Consider the following 23,549-nt stretch of genomic DNA (forward strand, 5'->3'; position numbering starts at 1 on the left):
TAAACAAGAAGCTTATCACTGCTAAAATTGTATTAAGATGTGAAGAAATAAATCTAAGTAGGTCTAGATTTTGATGAAGTGTCCAAAAAAATATGAGAATAAACGGTCAACCTCTAGATTTTTATCGTGAAACATATTATACACATCTAAAAGGCGTCACACTGTTCATTCGATACACACATCTAAAGGGCGTTGCACTGTTCATTCGAGTCCAAATTGAATGACACTTTTGCCCTTTTTTATTATTTTTAATTACGGGGTGCCATGCTTCTATAATCTTCGATATATATAGAAGCCAAAAGCTGGAGGGGCAAGAGGAACAAGCCTCACAAACATGAGTGGGATGATAACTAAAAAAAACAAATTAAAATCTAAAAACCCAAACAACCTTAAAAAAACCCAAATTCTAATTAAAACTCTTCCTCATATTCTACTTACCGCCATATTGTCGTCTGACTTAAAAGCTCTAATTAAAACTCTTCCTTCATATTCTACTTGCTGCTGCCATATTGTCGTCTGACTTAAAAAGGTGAAGAGTTAAAAGTAGATGACGAGTGTTGTGGGATTGTGAAGGAAAAAGGAAGATGAAAGTCTTTTCATGGCTGATGTTAATTAAGTTTCCCCCAAAATCTCAATATAGATGGCAATTTTTTTCTCAATAAGTTCCATTGTTACATTATAAGAATTTAACACTCAATGATCAATAGGTAACAAAATAGCCCACAATCAAATGATCAATATGTTACGGTAGATTATGTGAGACATGAAGCTAAATGCATAAAATTCAAGTGATCGAAGCATGCATTATCTCTCGATATATCACTGAACTGCACATGATAATTGATCATGTCTATGTTGTTTATTGCTGTTAAACTAACCGATAGATAAACTACAATTCTAAAAGCAGCTAAAAATGTCTTTACTCCCTAAACTCCATAGAGATACTCCCCATAGCGTGCAATTGTGGTACGAGATATCGCTAGGAATTCAAAGGAGCTTGTCTAATCTGATAACAACGAAACTAGAAAATACAACATTAATTGCTTTTCTTGCAGCCCTTGCCCTTAGGGCTCAACGTGCCAGCTTATATACAGGAAGGGATGCATGGAGGTAGCTGTCTGCTCAGGACCAGTAGCACAGTAGGATCCACATTAGGCTTGTTATGACTTCAACAGGTTTAGGCTATAACTTCATTAATTAAGAAACCGCTGATCAGATTCGAACCCAAAAGTTGACCAAGATATATGAAATAATAAATGATCAACATATAGATGCATATTAATAGTGCTGCAATATCAACTCAATAAACACAAAATTATCACCTAATTAGATTAAATCTAGCATTGTCCACTATTCACACGTTACTCGGATAAGCCTAAGCTAACAAACTAACAAACACATATTGTTCCGCAACATGAAATCATATTGGTGTGCGTTTTTTGCTTAAATATGAATGATTTCATATTGTTCTGGTAATAAGCAGATGAACTTTGATGTTCTAGCGACCCTCTAGAAACATTGTGCTGCAAATATTTGTTGAAAATAAGTCGGTCGTTGATGATGTTGATTCGGGGACTGTCACAGTCCGTCCAGTGTAAAAACCAGGTTGCTTTGGTGAAGGCAATTTAACTTCACTGCCCAACATTAGAACCACAGATGACATGCTTGGTCTATCTTCAGGTACGTGTTGCACACATAACAGGCCCACATGAAGACACCTTAACACTTCGGTTATGTTGCAAGAATCACATAACGTCACATCAACCATTTCCAGAGGATTATTTTGATTCCATAGTGTCCATGCCTTGAAACAAATTCAAGCACATGTCAGTGAGGATGAATTCCATGTTTCTATCCTTTTATGAATGAAGAAAAAAAGCGATTGCTGAACCTTTATATGGCAGTTACCATATTTCTATGGCGAAGGTGCTTATAGGATTGTACAATCGAAGTAAATGATATACTTACATGTCCAAGAAGGTTGAGACGGTGATCTGGATGACAAAATCCCCTGTTCTTCTTCCTGCTCAATATCTCTAGCATGATAACTCCAAAGCTAAATACATCAGATTTCATTGAGAAAGTTCCATCTACTGCATATTCAGGAGCCATATAACCACTACGAAACAAAATCGCAGTTAGAAAGAATTTCAGGAACAGAAATGTAAAAGTGACCATTAACAATTGTAGCTAACTTACTGTGTTCCAACTACTCTATTTGTACTGTCTTCACTTTGATCACCCCCAAATGTTTTAGCCAGGCCGAAGTCCGAAATCTTTGGGTTCATATCATTGTCTAGCAAGATATTGCTAGCCTTCATATCCCTATGGATAATTCTTAATCTAGAGTCTTGATGGAGATAAAGAAGCCCTCGAGCAATTCCGTCAATAATGTGGAAGCACGTGGGCCAGTCGAGAAACTTCTGTCTTTCTTGATCTGAAAAACTTATTAAGCATGTTAATCATCTAAATTTCACATTGAATCCTAGTGAAACAATTAAAGAATCGAGGATAGCATGTTCTGAGTTTAGAGAGGATCCTACCAAAGATAAAGAAGTCCAAGCTTCTGTTAGGCATGAATTCATATACTAAAATTTCTTCATCTTCTTGAATGCAACAACCAAGAAGCTTTACAAGATTCCTATGCTGAAGTTTGGCTATCAGTAGAACTTCGTTTTTAAACTCTCTCAATCCCTGTCCAGAGTTCTTTGAGAGCCTCTTTACTGCAATTTCCTCTCCTCCAACCAAAGTTCCCTATGGATAACCATTCAGAAAAGTCCATAAATGTTGATAACAGAAAATAGCTCATTTTAGTTGCATTAACTTATGTTACCTTACCTTGTACACAGGCCCAAAACCACCTTCACCCAGCTTGTTGCTGCTTGAAAAGTCATTAGTGGCATTAGCAATAGTGGTCAAGTCAAATAATGGTAACTCCAAGTCTTCCCCGTCTTCTCCACGGTAATCCCCGTTTCTGGAATCCAGCTTTCTTCGGGCTTCTGAAAGAGTAGATCTCTTCAGCATGAATAGCTAGATGTAGACAGTTAGACTAATGAAATTAAATTCTAGCCACATTATGTACTGCATTTGTCATAGTCAGAGTAGTTGGATTTTTATTTTTAGTTTTCTGCATTCATTTATTTACAACAATCAGAGAAATTCACCTTGCTTTCTGAGTTTCCTCTTCCGTTTATACAAAACAAACCCAACTATTAGCATTCCCACAAGAAGTACAGATGAGCCGATCAGGATTCCTGCTAGCTTTTTCTTGCTGGACTTGCTCTTTTTCACAATAGGATCTGAAATATCACAAGTCAAACAAAATTTTCATATCATTTTGAGAACAGTTTCTTACATTTCAGTGAACTGTGAGAAACACTTATTTTAGCTAACAATTCCTACAAACTATTCACAACATATAAATGAGTTTCCAACTTGTTATTATCTCAGGAAGTTTTCTTGAAGCATATTGTAATCAGGGGTTTAGGCACCATATCCCCACCATGTATTCTGCACTTTCATTAATCAAGGCTTGAGGGCAGCCGCACCGGCCCTTCTTCAACAAAATAAATGAGTTTCCAATTTTTTTTTAGCACTTTTTCTCAGTTCAAATTTACATAAACCTCTCAAGTAAAAACTAAAGATTTGAGATGTTCCACAATTTTTGGGAATTAGCCAAAGTTGGACTCAGAACTCCCATCAAAATGCACATTTCAGCCAAGTTTCCATACAGAAAACAGACAAACGTACACTAAAACCTTAGTCGAATATGACTATATATCAATAGAAATCCAATAATTTTCCAAAGAAAACAAGGCACTAGAGCAGACAATCTCCTATATCGCAGTCCTGAAGCAGCCAGATAAAGGAGATCAAATAAAAGTGTAAAAAACTGTGTGTGCATGTGTGTGTGTGTGAGAGAGAGAGAGAGCTCAGATAAAAGTCTAAAAGCTACCTAGGTCTGAAGCAGCCAGCCGTATATAGAGGTCTTGATAATCAGAGGTGAATTCTCTAATGTCGTTGAGGTTCCCAAACCAAAGCAAGCAGCCACTTCCACCTTCCCTGACATCTAAATTTGCACATGCAGTACATGAACAGTTTCGCAAACATAATCCCTGGCATTCCTCAAGGCCCATGCTCTTGTCATACCAGGAAGAAGATGTGTCTGGCAGTTTAAAGTTACTGTACTTTGAGAAGCCATCTGCAGAGCTGCAAGCTAATGGAGTCTTCCGAACACATCCCTCAGACCAATTTGTTGAGTTCCAATCTTTCGGAGATTTTGGTACAAACCCTTTCAAGCATGCACATACAGGAGTATTACTGACATTACATCTAGCATTAGCACCACAAAAGGCATAATTATCACACTGATCTGCTTGGGATGACACGAAAGGTTCCCAACTGTGTGAGTAATCTGTCCAGGTGAACCACTGTGCAAGGCCATACGGGTTCAACACATATCTTGCAAACATTGACCTGTTGATGAGTGTGTACTCATAATAGACTTCATTCTTAGTCAACACAAATTCAAAATTTGCTACTGGATTTGGCTTTCCTTGATATCCAGTTAATCCAGCGCCGTTCCATGTCCCTGCTCTAGTCTGTATCTTAGCTCCCTTCATAATAAAAATCTGTGGGAAACCATGAGTATCCATCCGTAGTGAAAAGTCTCCTCGAGCAGGATCTTCTGTGCTCCTCCAAGACGAGACATACCTATCTAAACCAGTAACTAAATTCCAACCAAGCTTCATTTCTGGCAGGTGTGTATCACAAGGATAATCAAAACTCTGCCACAAGAAGTTACTAGGATTCGTTTCTTTTCCATCTTTCACAACAAGATTTCCCGAATCCAAGAGTTGCGAGACTGGATTCCCTGCAGTTCTCGATAAGTTGGAGGACCATACAGTGCCATTTGAGCTATTGAGAAGGACTAAACCTCCCTGATCAGTGACCTTTAAAACTCCTGAAGAATCATCAAGTGGTACTTCTCTGTTGGCTACCCATACCACTGTCTCAGTAGAAAAGGTGTACCATATTCCCAAGTATCTGCCCTTCACTTCACCGGGACTAAAGAATCCCAGTTCATAGCCTCCACCTGCTGAAACCAGAGTTTGACCATCTTTAATAAATTGAGTTGGAGTGATAGAGTCTAGTGTATTTGAGGTTCTTAGGAAGGAAAATAAGAACAACCACAGAATAATGGTTTTCATGGTTTGCATCGATGTTCTGATCATAATGTTTAGGACAGAAAGAAATGCAGAATACGAGCAGAGAAATTGGAATATCTAAAAAAGTGGAAATCTCAAGCTTTAGATCGGTCTGCTAGATTTGTTTAGTCTCTTCACTAATCCTGTTTAAAGTAAGGCCTCATTATGCCCCACTCTTTCATATTGTAAGTTGTAACAATTACAAGGGAATGCAGACAATGCTTCCATCACATATTCTAGATTGCCAATCAAATTGAAGTTTAATTTGCAGTAGGCCTGTATATATCTGTCTTCCTTTTTGTCTCTTTACAAGCGTCTTTTCTTAATGGGGCTAGTGTAATGATATTTGATAGAGTTGGGTTTCTTGAATGACATAATGGTTTAAAAAGAGAAACGACTTAGACTGAAAGAAACTTATAAACTAACAGACGGGCTGTACACGCCCAATGAAACTAGAAGGCAGCTGATTATAAAAAGACCAAATCCCACCTCCTCCAGAGCTGCATTTCCAATCAAATGCATCTGTAAACTTAGTTTTGTAAACTTGGTAGAAAGAAACTCATAAACTAATAGTTATGTTATGCTGTTCAAATAAAGTAGACTCGATGAATATTATGGCTGATTATAAAATTGCTCTAAACATTGACCAGAGTAGATTGTCCACAAGCTTCACAAATTTGTGGATTTATGATAGTTAATTTTCTGTCCAGAAGCTAAAGAAAATTCAGTTAAAGTATTCAAAATATTCTTAGCTGCTAAATGAGTAGCTTTAGAAAATATTAGTCAGTCATCAACAAACATAAGATTAGAAATTTTAAAACCATGAGGAGAAGTAAGAAGACCAATATTAGTCATAGGTTTATTAAATAAAGTAGAAAAGAATACTTTTATTTTAGGGTTTTCAATAATAATATTATTCATCCCACAAAGGGTTATATATATAAGGACAGAGGAGTAGTCTAACCCTAATAGGAAACAATCATTCCTATAATTACATGATAACCTAAATAAATAAGAATCATAATTACATAAGATTTACAGCTATTCTACACTTCCCCTCAAGTTGGTGCATAGATATCTATCATGCCCAACTTGTCAACTGAGCTGTCGAATATCTTCCTGGACACTCCTTTAGTAAGAACATCAGCTAACTGCTCTTCTGAGTTTACAAATGGAAAACGAATAACCTTTCTGTCAAGATTTTCTTTAATAAAATGACGGTCAAACTCCACATGCTTTGTCCTATCATGCTGTACTGGATTATGTGCAATCTCAATTGCAGCTTTATTATCACAATGCAAATCCATAGGTTGTCTAAGCTTGTAACCTAGATCTTTCAGGACATTATGAATCCATAACATTTCACAGACTCCATGTGCCATACCTCGAAATTCAGCTTCTGCACTTGATCTGGCCATAGCTTTCTGTTTCTTGCTACGCCAAGTGACAAGGTTCCCTCCTACAAAAGTGAAGTAGCCAGATGTAGAACGCCTGTCAGTTTTATCACCAGCCCAATATGCAACTGTGTATCCCCCAACTTCCAATTTATCCTTTTTCTCAAACAGTAATCCTTTACCTGGCGCCATCTTCAAATACCTCAAAATCCGAAAAACTGCATCCATATGTTCTTCACTAGGACAATGCATAAACTGACTGACAACACTCACAGCATAAGCAATATCAGGTCTAGTATGTGAAAGATAAATCAACCTTCCTACAAGACGTTGATACCTTCCTTTATCAGTTGGAATTTGATCAGGATAAATGGCAAGTCTGTGATTCATCTCAATGGGTGTCTCAATTGGACTGCAGTCCAGCATCCCCGTTTCAGTAAGTAAGTCAAGAACATACTTCCTCTGTGACAGTGAAATTCCCTTCTTAGACCTCGCAACTTCAATACCCAGAAAATACTTCAGTTGCCCCAGATCCTTCATTTCAAACTCCTTTGACAGATACTTTTGTAACTCATTCATCTCTTTCGGATCATCCCCTGTAACAATCATGTCATCAACATACACAATAAGAGCTGTAATCTTACCATTCTTGCTCTTGATAAACAAGGTATGGTCAGAATTGCTCTGTCTGTACCCAAAGGCTCTCATGGACTTTGAAAATCTCCCAAACCAGGCTCTTGGAGATTGCTTCAGGCCATACAAAGATTTCTTCAATTTACACACCTTGCCAACTTCACTTGGGCAATTCTTAACACCTGGGGGCACATCCATGTACACTTCTTCTTCCAAATTCCCATTAAGAAACGCATTCTTCACATCAAACTGGTGCAAGGGCCAATCTTTGTTTACTGCAAGTGAGATTAGAATCCGAACAGTATTGATCTTTGCCACAGGTGCAAAAGTCTCCTCATAATCAATCTCATAATGTTGTGTGTATCCTTTGGCAACCAACCTCGCCTTGTATCTATTAATAGTTCCATCTGCATTAAGCTTCACAGTAAATACCCAACGACACCCTACAGTCTTCTTTCCAACCGGCATAGGTACTAGTTCCCATGTTGCATTCTTTTGAAGAGCTTCCAATTCTTCATTCATCGCCTTTGTCCATTTTGGATCCGTCAATGCATCCTGCACGTTACTAGGAATAGATACAGTAGATAATTGATCAATAACAAGTGCATGTGACCCAGAAATCCTATGGTTAGACATAAAATTAGCTATAGGGTATTTAGCTTTGGCTTTGATATCTGGTTCATATTGTTTCTTAGGAATTCCCTTGGTAACCCTTTGTGATTTCCTAGGTTCGACACTTTATAACCCAGAAGATTCATTAAAGTTTAGGGGTACCTGAGGAGGATCATTCTGACCGGGATCTTCAGTTGGTGATGCAGAAGGGGGAATATCTTGTGTGTGAGCTTTAGATACGCCTTGATTTTGATTCAAACTATCCAGAAAAGTCATCTCTTCCGTCTCAAAATTCACAACACTCTGTTCGGCAGTTACATTTTCTGTTTTGGAATTCACAACACTCTGTTCGGCAGTCGCATTGTCTATTTCAGAATTCACAATGCTCTGTTCGGCAACTGCGTTTTCTATTTCCAAATTTCTATCCTCAAATGTATCCTCCAAATTTTCCAAGTCTTCAAAGACATCAAAATCAATAATAGAACGAGGATTCCCTTCACAACCTCTCTCCCCCTGAAGGGAAGACTGAGAAGCTCCCCCTGAGTAATAAGGCTCGGATTCACGAAAAGCAACATCAAGAGAGACATGTAAAGTGCTAGTAAGGGGATCATAACATCGATAACCCTTCTGGAAGTCAGCATAACCAACAAAGATACACTTACGGGCACGGGGATCAAGCTTGCTGCGTTGAGGCTTGGGAATATGAACATAGGCTGTGTACCCAAACACCCGGGGCTCCAAATTAGGCATAGAAGGGATGGTCAAAAATGTATGAAGCTTCTGATGAGGGTTCTGAAACTCAATCACCCGTGAAGGAGTACGGTTGATAAGATATGCTGCAGATTTTACTGCTTCTCCCTAATAGGACCGAGGTACATTCATGCCAAATAAGGAAGCACGAACAACTTCTATCAACTGCCTATTCTTCCGTTCTGCTAACCCATTCTGTTGAGGAGTATAAGAATTGGAGGTTTGATGACGAATTCCATGTGACCGGCAAAACTCAATCATAGGGCCATTCACAAACTCTCCACCATTGTCAGACTGAAACACTCTGATAGATTGTTGATACTGAGTTGCCACCATTTTGTGAAATTCGATAAACATTCCAAATACATCACTCTTATTCTTCAGTAATGACACCCATGTCATGCGAGTGCAATCATCAATAAACGTTACAAAATACCGAGCTCCAGAAAGAGAAAGAATATTTGCAGGACCCCAGACATCAGAGTGAATTTTCATAAAAGGAACAGGACTTTTATTAAGACTTAGTGAATATGAAATACGGTGGCTCTTGGCCAGTTCACAAATGTCACAATGGAAATCCAAATCACTGACAACCGAAAACAAATGAGGTTGCAGCTTCTTAAGATAACTAAAAGATAGATGACCTAAACGGCGATGCCATAACCATACTGCTTCCTTTGCATTCTCTACCCCATTAATCTGATTAGCTTGCCCCAAAAGATGCTTCTGGTTTTCTCCAGTCTCTGTCAGATCCAGGTAGTATAATTTTCCCCTTCTAACACCATAACCAAGAATCCGCCGAGTCAGAATGTCCTGAAACACACAGAAAGATGGATAGAAGGTCACAATACATGCAAGTGCTAAAATAATCTGACCAACAGATAGGAGATTATAAGCTAGTGAGGGAACAACTAGGACAGATTCAAGGGTTAAGGTATTAGATACAACAATAGAACCTTCTCCGGTGACCAGAGTTAGAGTACCATCAGCAGTAGAGACAATATTTTGAGAGGAACGTCTAAGGTTTTTCACAAGACTAGGGTCATTGGTCATATGATCAGATGCACCTGTATCAATTAACCATGTATTATTCAAAGTAGCCTTACCCTTCATACCTGACTGCGCTACATTAGCGGAGGCATTGTCGAGATGCTCTTCCCCTGTAGTAGCAATAGCCGCCTTGCCCGGATTCTTTCGCGGTTTCCTGGTGAAGTCCCACTAATCAGGGTAGCCAATCAATTCATAGCACCGCTCCTTGGTATGACCTACTTCCCCACAGACAACACATTTTTTGTTTGCGTATGGGTTTGGTTTGTCATGAGGACGGCGTGGAGAAGGACCTGAGAAGCCTGGAGGAGGACCTGGTCGGCGTTGAATGGCCATAACAGAAGATTCAGTAGGTACCGAACGTCCCATAGCTTGTTTCTCTGATTGCACCTTGCGAATGTAAGCATAGCTCTACTCCAAGGAGAATTTAGGCTCCTTGCGTAGGATTTCTCCACGCACCTGATCATACTCTGGGTTAAGTCCACTCAAAAACAAGTGAACACGCATCCGGGACATTGCTGAAGTTTCTTGAACGACAGCTGCAACATTATCATGTTGAGAGGCCACCCTTTGATCAATCTCCTGGAACATTGCCACTAACTCATTGTAGTAGGTCGGAATGGGCCTTCCATTCTGCTTTGCTTCAAAACACTTTTTATTCAACTCAAAGATTCGGGTTTCATCAGAATCATCATAAAAGGTTTTCTCTACAGCTTCCCAAATATCTTTCGCAGTAGGAAGACGAATATACCGGTTCATGAGAGAGGATTCCATGGAGTCAATTAGCCAACTTTTCACCTTTTCATTGTCCGTGGCCCAAGCTTCATACTCTGCAGAATTCATGGCGGGTTCAGCTTTTACTCCGATCAGATAACCAACCTTCCCTCGTGCTCCAATGCGCATTCTCGTAAGAAGAGCCCATATGGTGTAGTTGGATTCATTCAAGACAACACTTGTGGGGAAAGCAGAGTTGTCTTGTTGGGTGGTGTAGTGGTGATGGATGATCGGTGAGGATGACACCATTGTCTTCTCGGGATTTGACTGTTCACCTTCAATTGCAGGTTCGGCCATTGAGGAATTTGGGGTTTGTTTGTTTGTTTTTTTTTTTTTTTTTCAGGTTTGGTTTTTCTAGGGTTTCAAAAATTTCAGGGATGGCTTGATTTTAATGGTGGTGGTACGCAGCGGTTTGTGGTGTGCTTTGGGATTCAGGATTCAGGATTCAAAGGATGCAGGCAAGTTCAAAGGATTGAACCTGCTCTGATACCAAGTAGAAAAGAATACTTTGATTTTAGGGTTTTCAATAATAATACTATTCATCCCACAAAGGGGTATATATACAAGGACAAGAGGAGTAGTCTAACCCTAATAGGAAACAATCATTCCTATAATTACATGATAACCTAAATAAATAAGAATCATAATTACATAAGATTTACAGCTATTCTACAAATAAATGGTTCAAATTCCTAATAAAATGTTCCATTGCTAAGATAAAAAGATAAGGTGATAGAGGATTCCCTTGTCTAATCCCTCTAGTAGGAGAAAAGGAGTCATGAGGAGTACCATTAAGAGTAAGAAGATAAGCAAGAATAAATTAATTTGATCCAATTTTGATCAAAGCCAAAAGCTTTCAAGCACAAATAATCCCAGATCAAAAACTCATAGGCTTTTGCAAGGTCTAATTTAATAGCTATGCAACCTGATCGATCTACGTTTCTTATGATTAAAAGTAGTAAACATTTCATGAGCAATTACCTGGAGCAAAAGCCCCTTGTGAAGGAGAAATACACCTAGTTAATAAAGGTCTAAGTCTAGCCACAATTATTTTAGTAATAACTTTATAAACTACATTACAAAGACTGATAGGTCTAAAATGATTGACATTTTCAGGTTCTTCTGTTTTAGGAATTAGGACAATATTGGTTCTATGAATAAAACTCAAATCTAGATTATGAGTAAAGAACTCAGAAACTAATTTAAACAAAGGCTCTTTAACTTGGTTCCAATAAGTATGATAGAACAAAGCAGGAGTTCCATCTGGTCTAGGTGCTTTTAACGGGCCAATATTAGTCACAGCTGTATAAACTTCCTGTATAGAGACCGGGGCTAAAAAAGCATTATTATCAGTTTGAGTAAAACAAGGAGTAACGAAGGACGGAACCTGATTAATAGACTCTATTTGGTGAAGTAGTATTCGTAAATCTCTGTTTGAAAGATTTAACCAAAATATCAGCTATATGTTCTGAATCATTTGTCCAAATACCATTCTCATCTTTGAGCTTAAGAATTTGGTTCTTCTTCCTTAAGTTACATGTCTGCGTCTGAAAATACTTATTATTCTTATCTCCTACCTGAAACCATCTAGATTTAGCACTCTGAGCCCAAAAAACTTCTTCGTCTTTGAACAAGGATTCAAGTTCTTTAGTTAAAGAGTATTCTTAATTAAAAGAAGTAATGGAAGAAGACGGGGAAGGTTGAATATTCTATTACTGAACATGTATATCTTTCATTCTTAGATATATATTTCCAAACACGGTAAAATTCCAATTCCTAGCAAGAGCCTGAAAAGCATTCAGTTTTGCAACAAAACTTTCTATTGCATCACCATTGATAGGAGTAAGCCAAGAAGAATTAACCACATTTTGAAAATCACAGTGATTTAGCCACATAGCTTCTACCTTAAATGCTTTTCTTTTCCGAGTGGTACTAGGACTAAAGGAAAGATAAAGAGGTCCATGATCAGATCCAGTGATAGGAAGATTATGTAAAGAATAAAAAAAAAGGAAACAAGGTTAGAGCAGAAATGTTTGCTACTACCCTATCTAACCTTTCACAGATTCTATTAGTACCTTGTTGTTTATTTGACCAGGTATATAAATTGCCAGTAAAAGGTAAAGAAATAAGTCCTAATCTATTCGGAATAGACTCTAAAATGAAGCATATAACGATTAACATATTGAATACCACCAAGCTTCTCTTTAAAGTGAAGAATACAGTTAAAATCTCCCATAATGAACCAAGGCTCTTCATGAGGAACCTGCAACTTCACAATCTCATCCCACAATTCCTTCTGCTTATGTTTTTGAGGAAACATATAAAGAAACGTTAAGAACCAAGCATTGTTATCACAAGCATTGAAAATCTTACAGTGGCTAAATCTAGAATGTGGAACCAAAACCATAAGCCAATAAACAATACTATTCCACAAGAGAGGCAAGCCACCAGACTGGGCAATAGGAGGAACACAGAAGTAGTTACAAAATGGAAGTTTAGAAACTTAAGTCTTAACTGCATCCTCATTGATTCCCAAACAGGCACTGCATAAAGGGTAACAAACACAGAAATACAATATAGTTCAAAAACCCTGCAACATATATGAATGCCTAGATGGAGAGAAGAGTCAGAAGACTCGTGTAGTGTTGCATTCACTAATAGTGGGCTAATAAGTCCAAACTATGGGGACCTAGTGTTCAGCTCAGCCCAATACTCAAGCAAACAACTTTAGCCCAATAAAGATCGGACCTGGGCCAAACCGGGTTCAGAAGAAGAGATTGTGTACCACAAGCTGCCGGAAAGCGCGTGGATATGGATAACAAAACATGGTAGTGGACGGGACTGGACTGCTGAGTGCTGACAGTGGAGAACGGGGAGAGAGGCCAAACTCAGTTGCACATGAAAACTTAGAATATTTCTTCCATTACCAAACTAAAAAAACAAAAAAAAACCAAAACCAGCAACTGTTTCTTAAGCTGTGGAAGAAGATCAAATTGAACCAACCACTCTTTGAAAAAAACAACCCAACAACTGATATCCAGTGTATGTTGATTCTTTCCTATTAGTTTTTCTTCATTACTTCTATGTCCAAATTTCCACACTTTAGTTCCCTTTTAATTGTTATCCATTTGTTTTCTGTTGATATGATGAGAATCTGTCCAACCCAGAATTTTGATTCTTGTTAGAATACTTGTAGTAAGGAATTTTAGTTTTTGCAAGTAGTATATTGGATTAAGTTTCCATGGCAATTCTCATAAATTCGGTGTCACCTATAACAAACCCATCAGCAGAAACTGCTAGAAAGGGTTGTGGGTTCTTTTCCCACATCAGGGTCCAGACATTTTTACTCAACAAGGGGTTTTCAAGAGTTTTGGCATCAACCCAGATTACCATTTCTCCAAAGGACACTGTTTTCACTTTGCCCAATTGGAGGAATCCCAAGAATGATAGAAGAAGTAGAGAAGTTAGAATAATTGATGCCTTTCAGCATTTAGAGTCTATGATAGGGAAGGGCCAAAAGCCTGATGTGGGCCAAGCAACTCAGCTCTTGTATGATCTGTGCAAGGCGAGTAAGATGAGGAAAGCGGTGAGAGTGATCGAAATGATGGTTGCTTCAGGCATTATACCTGATGCAGCTTCATATACCTTCTTGGTGAACTATTTGTGTAAAAGAGGGAATATTGGTTATGCAATGCAGTTGGTTGAGAAGATGGAGGAGTATGGATATCCGACTAATACTATTACCTATAATTCACTTGTTAGAGGGCTTTGTGTGCGTGGAAATTTGAATCAAAGCTTGCAGCTTTTGGATAAGCTGATACGGAAGGGGCTGGTCCCGAATGTTTATACTTACTCTTTCTTGCTTGAAGCGGCTTATAAGGAAAGAGGGGTCAACGAAGCGATGAAGCTCCTGGAGGAGATCATTGCTAAAGGTGGAAAGCCAAATTTGGTTAGTTACAATGTTTTGTTGACTGGTTTGTGCAAGGAAGGTAGGAGTGATGAGGCAATGAAGTTTTTTAGGAGTTTGCCTTCGATGGGATTCAGACCGAATGTTGTGAGCTATAACATTGTGCTGAGGAGCTTGTGTTATGAGGGTAGGTGGGAAGAGGCGAATGTGCTTTTAGCTGAGATGGATGGTGAGGATCGGACACCCTCCATAGTTACATATAACATCTTAATCAGTTCTCTTGCCCTTCATGGTAGGACAGAACATGCTCTTGAAGTTTTGGATGAAATGGTTAAGGGCCGGTTCAAGCCTACTGCTGCAAGCTACAATCCGATAATTGCTCGTCTCTGCAAAGAGGGGAAAGTGGATCATGTGGTGAAGTGTCTAGACCAAATGATGTTCCGGCGATGTAATCCAAATGAGGGAACATTCAATGCCTTTGCTGTGCTATGTGAGCAAGGTATGGTGCAAGAAGCATACTCCATCATTCAAAGCCTCGGAAATAAACAGAAATGCTCCACGAATGAGTTCTACAGAAATGTAATCACAAGCTTGTGCAGGAAAGGGAATACATATCCAGCATTTCAGATGTTATATGAAATGACCAAGTATGGTTTTACTCCAGATTCTTATACCTATTCATCTTTGATCAGAGGGTTGTGTCTGGAGGGTATGCTAAATGAAGCAATGGAGATTTTCAAGGTCATGGAGGAAAATTACCAAAGGCCTGATACTGAGAATTTCAATGCCCTTATACTTGGATTTTGCAAATGTCGAAGAACAGATCTATCCTTGCAGGTTTTCGAGATGATGATTGAGAAAAGGCTAATGCCTAATGAAATGACATATACAATTCTCGTGGAAGGGCTTGCACATGAAAACGAAACGGAGCTGGCAGCTGAGGTTTTGAGGGAGTTGCAGGGGAGACGGGTTATGAGTCCAAATACAGTGGAAAGACTTGTTATGCAGTATGACCTTGAGGAAATACCATTGTAGAAATATGGGGGTAAAAGAGAGATACGGTGAAAACCAAACCAGATGAAGTTATGCAAATCAGGGTGCCGTTCAACATTTGTTTTGTAAATCAGTCTACAAGGGAAGGGAGAGACGAGAAGAATAAGCACTCCATTATGAACATTGACATATTCAGACTACGGAGCTGAGCATGGAACAACTGCAGGCACCACTGCTTCTTTATCAGCTTCAAGCCAGTTACTTTATTAGTGAAACACACTGCTTGTATACTTGCAATTTTGTTCTGTAAATTAAGTTCAACACCTGATATGGCATTTGGTGTTTGAGCTTCTTCATTTTAACTGATGTGGAAACGCCTTCTTCATTAAAAGTGATGATAAAAATTCCCCTCTTCTAATGCCCAAGATGTGTGTCCATCATCTAGGTGAGTAGGGCTTTGAGATACATGTTTACCATGGGAATGTGCAGTAGGAACAGAGATGAAGCCAAGCTATGAAGTGACTTCCATGGTTAACGACAGAAGAAGCGTGAGCAAATTATGGAAAAGTTTTTGACATGGAATGACGGTAAAAAATTTTGCAGAAATTAGCCCTATTCAGCCAAATCAAATCCCACCCCACCCGATGACAAACCAAACCTTAGCCAGTATCCTCCATCATTGGATAATAAATGGAAACGGAAATGGCAGCCAAATACTCAGGGAATCGAAACACAATTACTGTAATAACAATTTCCCAAAATTCTATTTGAACCAAAACAACCTGAGATGTTAAACAAAATACTGAAAATAGACAGACCAGTGTCCAATTACCCAGTATTTGGTTAGATAAGTGAAACACATGTAATTGGTGTGTCAGTATAAACAGACCAGTGTCCGATAGCAGAATATACAGCACCCAGTATTGGGTACAGACCGTCGAAGCTTCATTTGGATATGGGCACTGGCGTGTCAAAAAAATACTATACTGGGTACATAAGCCAAATCTCAATCCCCTACTTATTTGGATACAACAATTCTCATGCACTCAATCTAGACGGGTATAGAATAGAGATGACACACCCCAAGAGAAACAAATATCATAATAAGACTTCTACAATTTCCATGCTAACTCCAACTAACATAACCAGGGGGGGTTTTAACGGTTTAAATAGAGAGAAGAACACAGACCAGGAAGTAAATTTGAAGATGATGTACATCACAAGTTCTTTGAATTTCCAATAAAAGTTCTTATAAGTTCTAAGAGGCTGGTATGCACAACATCTCATGAGCTATTAAAAGATCTAAACTTCAACAGGTAACATAATCCCACCAACAACATCATAAATCAACTACAATAAAAGCTTGGAACCATAAGAACACGCAACCCATAATATGATAAATTAAAAACCGAAAGCTTGAGCATCATAAGATCCATGAAGTTGCATAAAAACTCGATAAAACTAGTAGGGCCATTAAGTTCCAAACACACAATTAAAAGACTTGAAATTTAAAACATAACATAAGATAGTCATAATCCCAATCTACGAGAGAAAGGAATTAATCACTCATAAACATCCTACAGGCTCCAGTCTACAAAACTCCACCAGAAGCTTGATGCAGATTGAGACCCCAAAGGTGCCTACTTCGATCTCTGCCTCATCTTTCGGCGCTTCCTCTTCAATCTCCTCATACGCTTCTTCTTCCACTGAAACAAATTTCACAGCGCAAAACCAATTCAATCCCAATTGCTATGAAATAAAATTCATAATCGATTTACAGTAACTTTTAGATTCATGAAATCCAAACAGGGGGAGGTGGGAAGGAATTGAAGAATTTTTACCTTGGCCCTCATGTTGGGTGGGGAAAGGTGGTGCTACTTCAAAACGACGGCGGAGCTCTCCAAAGGGTTTTGATGAGTCTGAAGACTCTGAACCCTAATGTGTCTGTGGTATTGTATATATAGGCGTGGGCCTGGATTTATTGGGCTTTTAGTTCACCGGAAATAAGTTGGCAATTTACTGAACCCCACGATAAGCCCAAGCCCAATTACTAATAAACCTCACTGAATACGTGTGAGCCTATCACCGGTGCTGGCTGTGCACTGTATGGTTTTTTTCACTTACTCGATCAATTTTCTACTTAGTTATGCTCATCTACCAATTAATTAAAATCTAACAGTAGAGAATAAATAGGAAGTGGGAATGATTTTATTTTCCTTACTATTTTCAATCATTAAATTTAAATTCAAATGTAACTTAACACAAGTGCACAACTGAGCAAGTGAGCATATAAACATGATTCATGCACTATATTACGAATGAGAAGCATAATGAGGAATATGGTACAATTGTGTTCAAATTTTTGATATTTTCAAGCTCACAATATTTGTTCAACGCAAAGCATATTTCACATGAATGTGTGTACTTCCACATTTTTAAGTTTGTTAAATGAGAGAAGAAGAAGAAAAAAATAGAAACAACAACAACAAAACAATAAAACATAAACTAAAACAGAGAAACGCTCGCTTAAGGAACTTTTTTTAGGGATTGTGATAGACATGTCAATATGTAAAATCAATGCACAATTTTAAGTTGTTATAATTTTAGTTTATAAATTTACTAAATGTAATTGAGATGCATTTTTTTAGAATAGTGATTGAAATGCACTTGTCTCACAAAGGTAGCTTAGAAATCGTCTCTTGAATAAGCAAAACTTGACTAAAACTATTATGTGATGATAATCGCTATAATTTTTCTAACATAACAGGAAAAATATGTTGAGTTTCTATGAAGTAGTGTGTAAACCTTTTCAAAATTTGCGTCCTCCATGTAACTACGAAGTTTGTGTAATGAAGAAAATAAAGGCTCGCAAAGTCGGTGAAAATTTAACCGGCTGATATTTGAGTTTCGGCAATATTTTATTACGGGTAACAATTATTTTGAGGCCCAAGAAGCCCAATTCCAAAACAAGAATATCTAGTCCAATGTACGGAGGAATCTGACGAAACTGAACTGACAGAAAAGAAACCAACACTTCTTTCGAGAGGCGTTGGCAACTGAAATCTGAAGCGGAGTCTGATCAGATGGAAAACGGAGACAACCACGGCGGCGAGTCATCGTACCCAAATGCCGACCAGACTGAGACCGAGATTCAGAAGAAGACAACATTGGAATCGGAGGCTTTGGCAAAGGGACTGTCTTCCACCCTCGCCACCATCATTAAAGACTTCGATTCCAAAGCGCAGCAGACCTTCACCAGCCAAGACCAGCTCTCTCAAGCCCTCGATCGCCTCACCCGCGGTAACTAACTAAAGAACTTATCTTTTTATTTGTTTCGGGGTAATTTTGATTATTTACTGGGGTTTTTGAGACGGTGAATGTTTTGGTGGGCAGAGCTTGATAAGTTGTTAGAGGATGCTCCGTTGCCGTTCATAATGCAACACGCGGCGAAGATAACGGCGGTTAGGAAGAGGGTTTTGTCTCTCAACTCCGTTTTGAAGAATGTTCAACGCCGTCTTGATAATATAGACCGCATCTTAACTCTGGGCGCCCCACATCAAAACCAACATGGTATTTTGGTTTTTCTTTTGTGTTGGTTTTCAGTTTATGAGTAGATTAATGCTAGAAAGTTAATAGCTTTGATTTTGGATTTTGTCCGAATGTTGCTAAAAGTGGTAGAGGCTTCACAGTACAATGTTAATCATTGTGATGATGGATCTCCTTAGATTGTTGGACTAAGAGTTTGATTAGTTTGTAGAGCATCCAAAAGGATCTGAGTTTATATGGCAATGGTCATACAAGTTACTCTGAACAAAGAGGCATAGGCTATACAGATGTGAACTTCTCGTAATTTGTCATGGACAAACGGTGATTGAAGTCAGTATGATATGTAGTTATGAATTATAAGTGCATTGTTCCTCTCGCTTTCAAAACTAATCTCTATAAGCAATTTATGTGTGATACCCATGTGCCTAATGAGCATTCCCTGGAAGAAGTTTGGGAGTTCTGTGTTACTTGAGCTATCAATGTTTTGGCTTTGCTTGGGTCTGACATTGTAGCCTTGTTGTTTATGTACATAACTCTTGTTTTGGATGAGTGGCTAATAGAAGATTGCTTGATCCTCTGTCTGTGTATGTGATGACCGAATTTGCATGATATTATAATTTATGACTTATGAGTAGGAAGGTCTGGTGAGAAATGTGAATTAGTAAGTATATATAGAGCATTTACATTGTATTTGTACACTTTATTAGGGCTTCAAAATTGCATCTCACCGTACTCATGATTATGACTATTACATTTGCAGATAAGACATCCACCGAACATTCAGGGCTGCAGTAATACAGTTGTGTACTAAAGGTAATAGACATGTCTTCTTGTTTATGGAAAAGATATCTATAAATAGAATACTGCAATAACATATTTGTTCTGTATGCCAAGCATCATCAATAAGTTGTAGAATGTAGAACGTTAGAATACTGCCAGGGGCTCAAAGTATAATGACGGATTCAGTTGTACCATGTATCTATTTGAGACAGTAGAGAGTAGACCTCTTCAATATATCAGAGTTGATTCCACTGACAGAATACAACTTACATTCTAGTTTATATAGAGCTTGTTGGATGATAAATTGGTAACCTACTTCTATTTGAAAGAATCCTTAGGACAGCAGTTTGTTTCCACCTTCTGTTATAGTGTCCACATAAAACATAATCAGAAAGCAAATCTCAATCATATACACACGTAATAAAACCATGTGCAGTCTCTTGTGGAAAACAAAAATTAAAAATCTGATGTAGCTTATCAAGATGTAGTTTTTGTTACTGTTTTATCAAAGCTCTCTTGATCTATATCTTCTTTTTTAATTGATTGATGGTTTCATCTTGAATTCTTAATCTCCAGAAGATATCTGGCTCAGTATTGGGACTGCAGGGGACAACCTTAGAGTTTTGGCGTCAATCAACTAATTGATGAATTTTGCCAGCTTTGGGCTGAAGCTCGATGAGGAGTTTCAAAAGCCACAAGGATGCTCCATCATTAGGCAAATAGATGTTACCTGAAAGTCAGAATCACTGAATTGTAATGAAGGAGAATATATGGACGGTGTGGTGTGTCTATGGACATTGAGTGGGTAGATGATTGGGGTTCTGACTGGGTTGAGTGGCGGTATTTCAGGCAGATGGCAATGGAAGCTTGCTAAAGTTGGCACTGTGTCCCCTTAATTTTGATCTTGATTAAGAGATGATGAGATGAGGGATCAGTTACCTCATTTCCTTTTTCGGAATCCTAGCTTAGCATTTTCAGCTTTTCCAACGTTAAAGCTGATATGGATCAATTAGCCTTTTTGCTATAGCTTCCTTCGTGTTTGAAGAATTCAATATCGACATGTTTGTGTTCCTGGAGACAAACAATTTGGTATTACAAAGCTTATTGGGGTATGATTTATGGATTAGATGTTGGTGTGATAGTTTTGTGGAGAACTATGCTGCCTTCCACCCTGTCAACGTTACCTTTGAGTGAACTTTAGCAACTCCCTTTAACTTCGCACCATTTGTGGTGGATTCTATTCTCATGTTATGCAACTGTGGATTCTTTACTTGTTTAACTGTAAGGACTAAAAGTATAACTCACCTTAAATCGCATCCACACACTGTAAACTGCCCTCGTAAAGGAACAATTCAACTATGCTGTGTTGAATTCGATCAGAAGCTATTGCATCGAAAAGCTCAATCAGGTCATCTCTAGTCATTCAACATAGGTCTAGTTCAACATGGTAGAACAAACTCCTTCCAATAGCGGTAAATATTTGAGTTTAGCCACAACAATAGTTCATATTCAAATTTAACGTTAAAAATTATGATTAGAAAAGAAAAGGCCGTAGTGTGTACTTTAGGCCCAATAAAAGGCCCAAAACTATAATCGTAACCCTAATCCTACCCTTATAAAAGGCGGGGGTTCTCTTCCTGCTTCTCCATCCATTAGTCCTTTGCTCTCAGTTTTCGTAGATATTCATAGATTTAGTACAAAACAGGGAAAGTGATGAGAAGTTTTGTCGCCCCAGTCTTACCCGCATCAAAAAAATTTGATGCTTGGTGGTGATTGACTCTCTTTCTGATTCCTCTTCTCTTCCGAGTTTTTTTCTTCAAAATTTCTGGTATTTATGCAAAACTGCAAGGATGTAAAGGAGAGAGATATGATGATGAATATCCCATTGTTCCATTACCGAATTCAACTTTGATGACAAATCAACCAAATTACATGCACTACCATCTGATCTCTCTTTAAAAAATCCTTGCTTTTTTCCTTATATTGAGTTATGTTCATGTGTTTTTACAAAGCCCAGTGGTATCTGATGCGCAGATTTTTGTTGTGGCTGAAGCATTTCGTTAAACCTGGGCCAAATCGATTTCAAAACAGGTCTTGCGACACAGTTTGCTTTTGTTTATACCATAAGCACTCTGTTACTTAATCCCTGCTTACATTCCTCTACTTTATTTCATTCCAATTTGAATTTGCTGATTGGTTAGTCTGACTAAGAATTGGGTCCTAGATAATTAGGTAAAATCTGTGAGAGTGATCACAGATGATGAAACCTTGAACCCCATGAGATTTTGGATTCAGGATTTGGGCTTGGAGAAGTTTAAATAAAACCCTGAATTGAAACAAAATATCAATGATATCAGAATATGGCTCTAACCCTTAATCTGATCCTATATTCAAATTTGATAACAGTCTCAGATTTTGTTATCAAAATCCCAATGCCTGTCATATCTAGGCTTGGCCAATTAAGGGGATTTAGAACCAAACACGATTTAACGAGCATCATTTGTTCTTCTCTCAGGGCAGCATTAGGTCGGATTATTCATAGCAACACTTAACACTAGAATTTTTGGGTAAATCTCCAAAGAACAAGAAAAAACTGGTAGAAATGGTCGTTACCCATCAGAACATAGGTATATGGAACCCCTTGGGATTGTTTGTTCACAGCCCACGGAACCACATGGGCCTCAGAACTACAAGCATCGATTATGGGCTAAATTATGGAAGGAGACTGTCTATCGAAACACACGTCAATTTATGTGATTACAATTACTTTACTTCATTTGCATACTGTGAATTGAATTAAGTTTTAGATACACACGTGGGTCGGTGTCATTACAATTACTTTACTTCATTTTCATAGTGTGAATTGTAATATATAATCTCAATTCTTGACATTAAAGTTTATGAGTGAGTGACTATGAAATCCCTGATTTTTAGCGTCTGAGTGACTATAATAGTATTTAATTGCTATATTTTTAAATATAAATAACTATACGTAGACAAGAGATTAAATGTATGAGCATGAGCATCACAGTACTATAAACCAAGTCATCATTTTCCACAACCAACATTCCCTCCCAACCTTCTTCATTTTATTTGCTCAATTGATAAGCTAATTTTATGATCTATTCTCTAATAGACAATCCTTAAAAACCACTTAAATAATTTTGTTGGTTTTCAACAAAGATGAATTTCTTATACAAAATAAACATATCGAATTTGAAATTGCAGTAGACAATAAGTTAAAGACTAGGAAAGGTTGGAGCGAAAAATTGGTTGAGAATCTCATTTCAATTTAGTTGTTATTTTATATTTTGATGGAATTGTTCTACACCTAGGCATTGCTTGGTTCATAAAAAAAAAAAAAAGTAATTCATTTGTCTTTTTTATGAGAAGATAAATGAAATTTCCGAAGAACTTTCTATTCTGATGTTTAATAATATAAGGAAAGTTATCTAGAAAATTGTTTAAAAAGTTTTAATTGATGCAATAAAATAATGTGTCATGAGTAATAAATGCAGGAAAGAAGAGGAGAAAGTGATTCCCTTAGGCCGCGTTTGGTTCACGGAAAAGAAAATAAAGGAAATAAATTCCTTGCTCTTTCCATAGAGGCATGGGAAATTGCAATTCCCAGCAATTTTCCTTTCCAGTGTTTGGAAAGACTAGGAATGTAGTAGAATACACATTTTAGTTTCCATTGCAGGAGTAGTGCAAAAATCATACAAACAATAAGTACAAATAAGTACAGTTGGTTATATTAGCAAATAATGATTTTGAGCAGGGACAATTTAGCCATATAATTTTGCAAGTAGGTGGGGCCGTGTGGGGGGAACCAGTTTCCTGAGGTGGGGGGGACCAGTTTCCTCATCTTTTTCCTTTCCTTTGAGAATCATTTTTCCCTCCTTGGTC

General features: G+C 38.0%; 3 protein-coding genes, 1 long non-coding RNA gene and 2 other non-coding genes across 7 annotated transcripts; 4 read left to right on the forward strand and 2 right to left on the reverse strand.

Annotated features, from left to right (window-relative positions):
- Positions 1 to 1,197: 1,197 nt before the first annotated feature.
- Positions 1,198 to 5,210, reverse strand: LOC112164607 (G-type lectin S-receptor-like serine/threonine-protein kinase At4g27290). Its single transcript, XM_024300859.2, has 7 exons — positions 3,956 to 5,210; positions 3,165 to 3,299; positions 2,839 to 2,999; positions 2,544 to 2,754; positions 2,200 to 2,437; positions 1,969 to 2,119; positions 1,198 to 1,804 (listed from the first exon to the last, which is right to left on the reverse strand). Exons 1-7 carry the CDS (start codon positions 5,208 to 5,210, stop codon positions 1,499 to 1,501), a joined length of 2,457 nt encoding a protein of 818 aa, XP_024156627.2. The 3' UTR covers positions 1,198 to 1,498.
- An 8,066-nt stretch (positions 5,211 to 13,276) lies between these two features.
- On the forward strand, positions 13,277 to 15,689 carry LOC112201542 (pentatricopeptide repeat-containing protein At1g79080, chloroplastic). Its single transcript, XM_024342441.2, has one exon. It carries the CDS (start codon positions 13,659 to 13,661, stop codon positions 15,357 to 15,359), a length of 1,701 nt encoding a protein of 566 aa, XP_024198209.1. The 5' UTR covers positions 13,277 to 13,658; the 3' UTR covers positions 15,360 to 15,689.
- A 1,000-nt stretch (positions 15,690 to 16,689) lies between these two features.
- Positions 16,690 to 17,285, reverse strand: LOC112165938. Its single transcript, XR_002923067.2, has 2 exons — positions 17,159 to 17,285; positions 16,690 to 17,023 (listed from the first exon to the last, which is right to left on the reverse strand). It is a non-coding gene; the product is annotated as an uncharacterized LOC112165938 (long non-coding RNA).
- A 1,015-nt stretch (positions 17,286 to 18,300) lies between these two features.
- On the forward strand, positions 18,301 to 20,590 carry LOC112201559. 2 transcript variants are annotated; one of them, XM_024342461.2, is made up of 4 exons: positions 18,301 to 18,617; positions 18,711 to 18,887; positions 19,624 to 19,676; positions 20,220 to 20,590. In XM_024342461.2, exons 1-3 carry the CDS (start codon positions 18,401 to 18,403, stop codon positions 19,656 to 19,658), a joined length of 429 nt encoding a protein of 142 aa, XP_024198229.1. In that variant the 5' UTR covers positions 18,301 to 18,400; the 3' UTR covers positions 19,659 to 19,676; positions 20,220 to 20,590. The 2 variants fall into 2 exon arrangements, with proteins under 2 accessions (XP_024198229.1, XP_024198230.1); XM_024342462.2 differs by having other exon boundaries at positions 20,223 to 20,590.
- Positions 20,591 to 21,349: 759 nt separating this feature from the next.
- Positions 21,350 to 21,435, forward strand: LOC112168561. Its single transcript, XR_002924322.1, has one exon. It is a non-coding gene; the product is annotated as a small nucleolar RNA U31b (small nucleolar RNA).
- Positions 21,436 to 21,503: 68 nt separating this feature from the next.
- LOC112168537 lies at positions 21,504 to 21,597 on the forward strand. Its single transcript, XR_002924298.1, has one exon. It is a non-coding gene; the product is annotated as a small nucleolar RNA Z195/SNORD33/SNORD32 family (small nucleolar RNA).
- Positions 21,598 to 23,549: the final 1,952 nt, after the last annotated feature.

Source organism: Rosa chinensis, chromosome 5 (genome assembly GCF_002994745.2).
Source record: "Rosa chinensis cultivar Old Blush chromosome 5, RchiOBHm-V2, whole genome shotgun sequence".
Lineage (NCBI taxonomy): Eukaryota > Viridiplantae > Streptophyta > Magnoliopsida > Rosales > Rosaceae > Rosa > Rosa chinensis.

Excerpts from the sequence above, each read along its gene's own strand:
- LOC112201542 (XM_024342441.2), top strand. The coding sequence starts at position 13,659 with ATGGCAATTCTCATAAATTCGGTGTCACCTATAACAAACCCATCAGCA.
- LOC112164607 (XM_024300859.2), bottom strand. The coding sequence starts at position 5,210 with ATGAAAACCATTATTCTGTGGTTGTTCTTATTTTCCTTCCTAAGAACC. Across the intron at positions 3,300-3,955 it reads GCTGGCTGCTTCAGACCTAG|ATCCTATTGTGAAAAAGAGC; the intron begins GTAGCTTTTAGA and ends GTGATATTTCAG. Across the intron at positions 1,805-1,968 it reads GTCTCAACCTTCTTGGACAT|GCATGGACACTATGGAATCA; the intron begins GTAAGTATATCA and ends ATTTGTTTCAAG.
- LOC112201559 (XM_024342461.2), top strand. The coding sequence starts at position 18,401 with ATGGAAAACGGAGACAACCACGGCGGCGAGTCATCGTACCCAAATGCC. Across the intron at positions 18,618-18,710 it reads CCTCGATCGCCTCACCCGCG|AGCTTGATAAGTTGTTAGAG; the intron begins GTAACTAACTAA and ends TTTGGTGGGCAG. Across the intron at positions 18,888-19,623 it reads CCCACATCAAAACCAACATG|ATAAGACATCCACCGAACAT; the intron begins GTATTTTGGTTT and ends TTACATTTGCAG.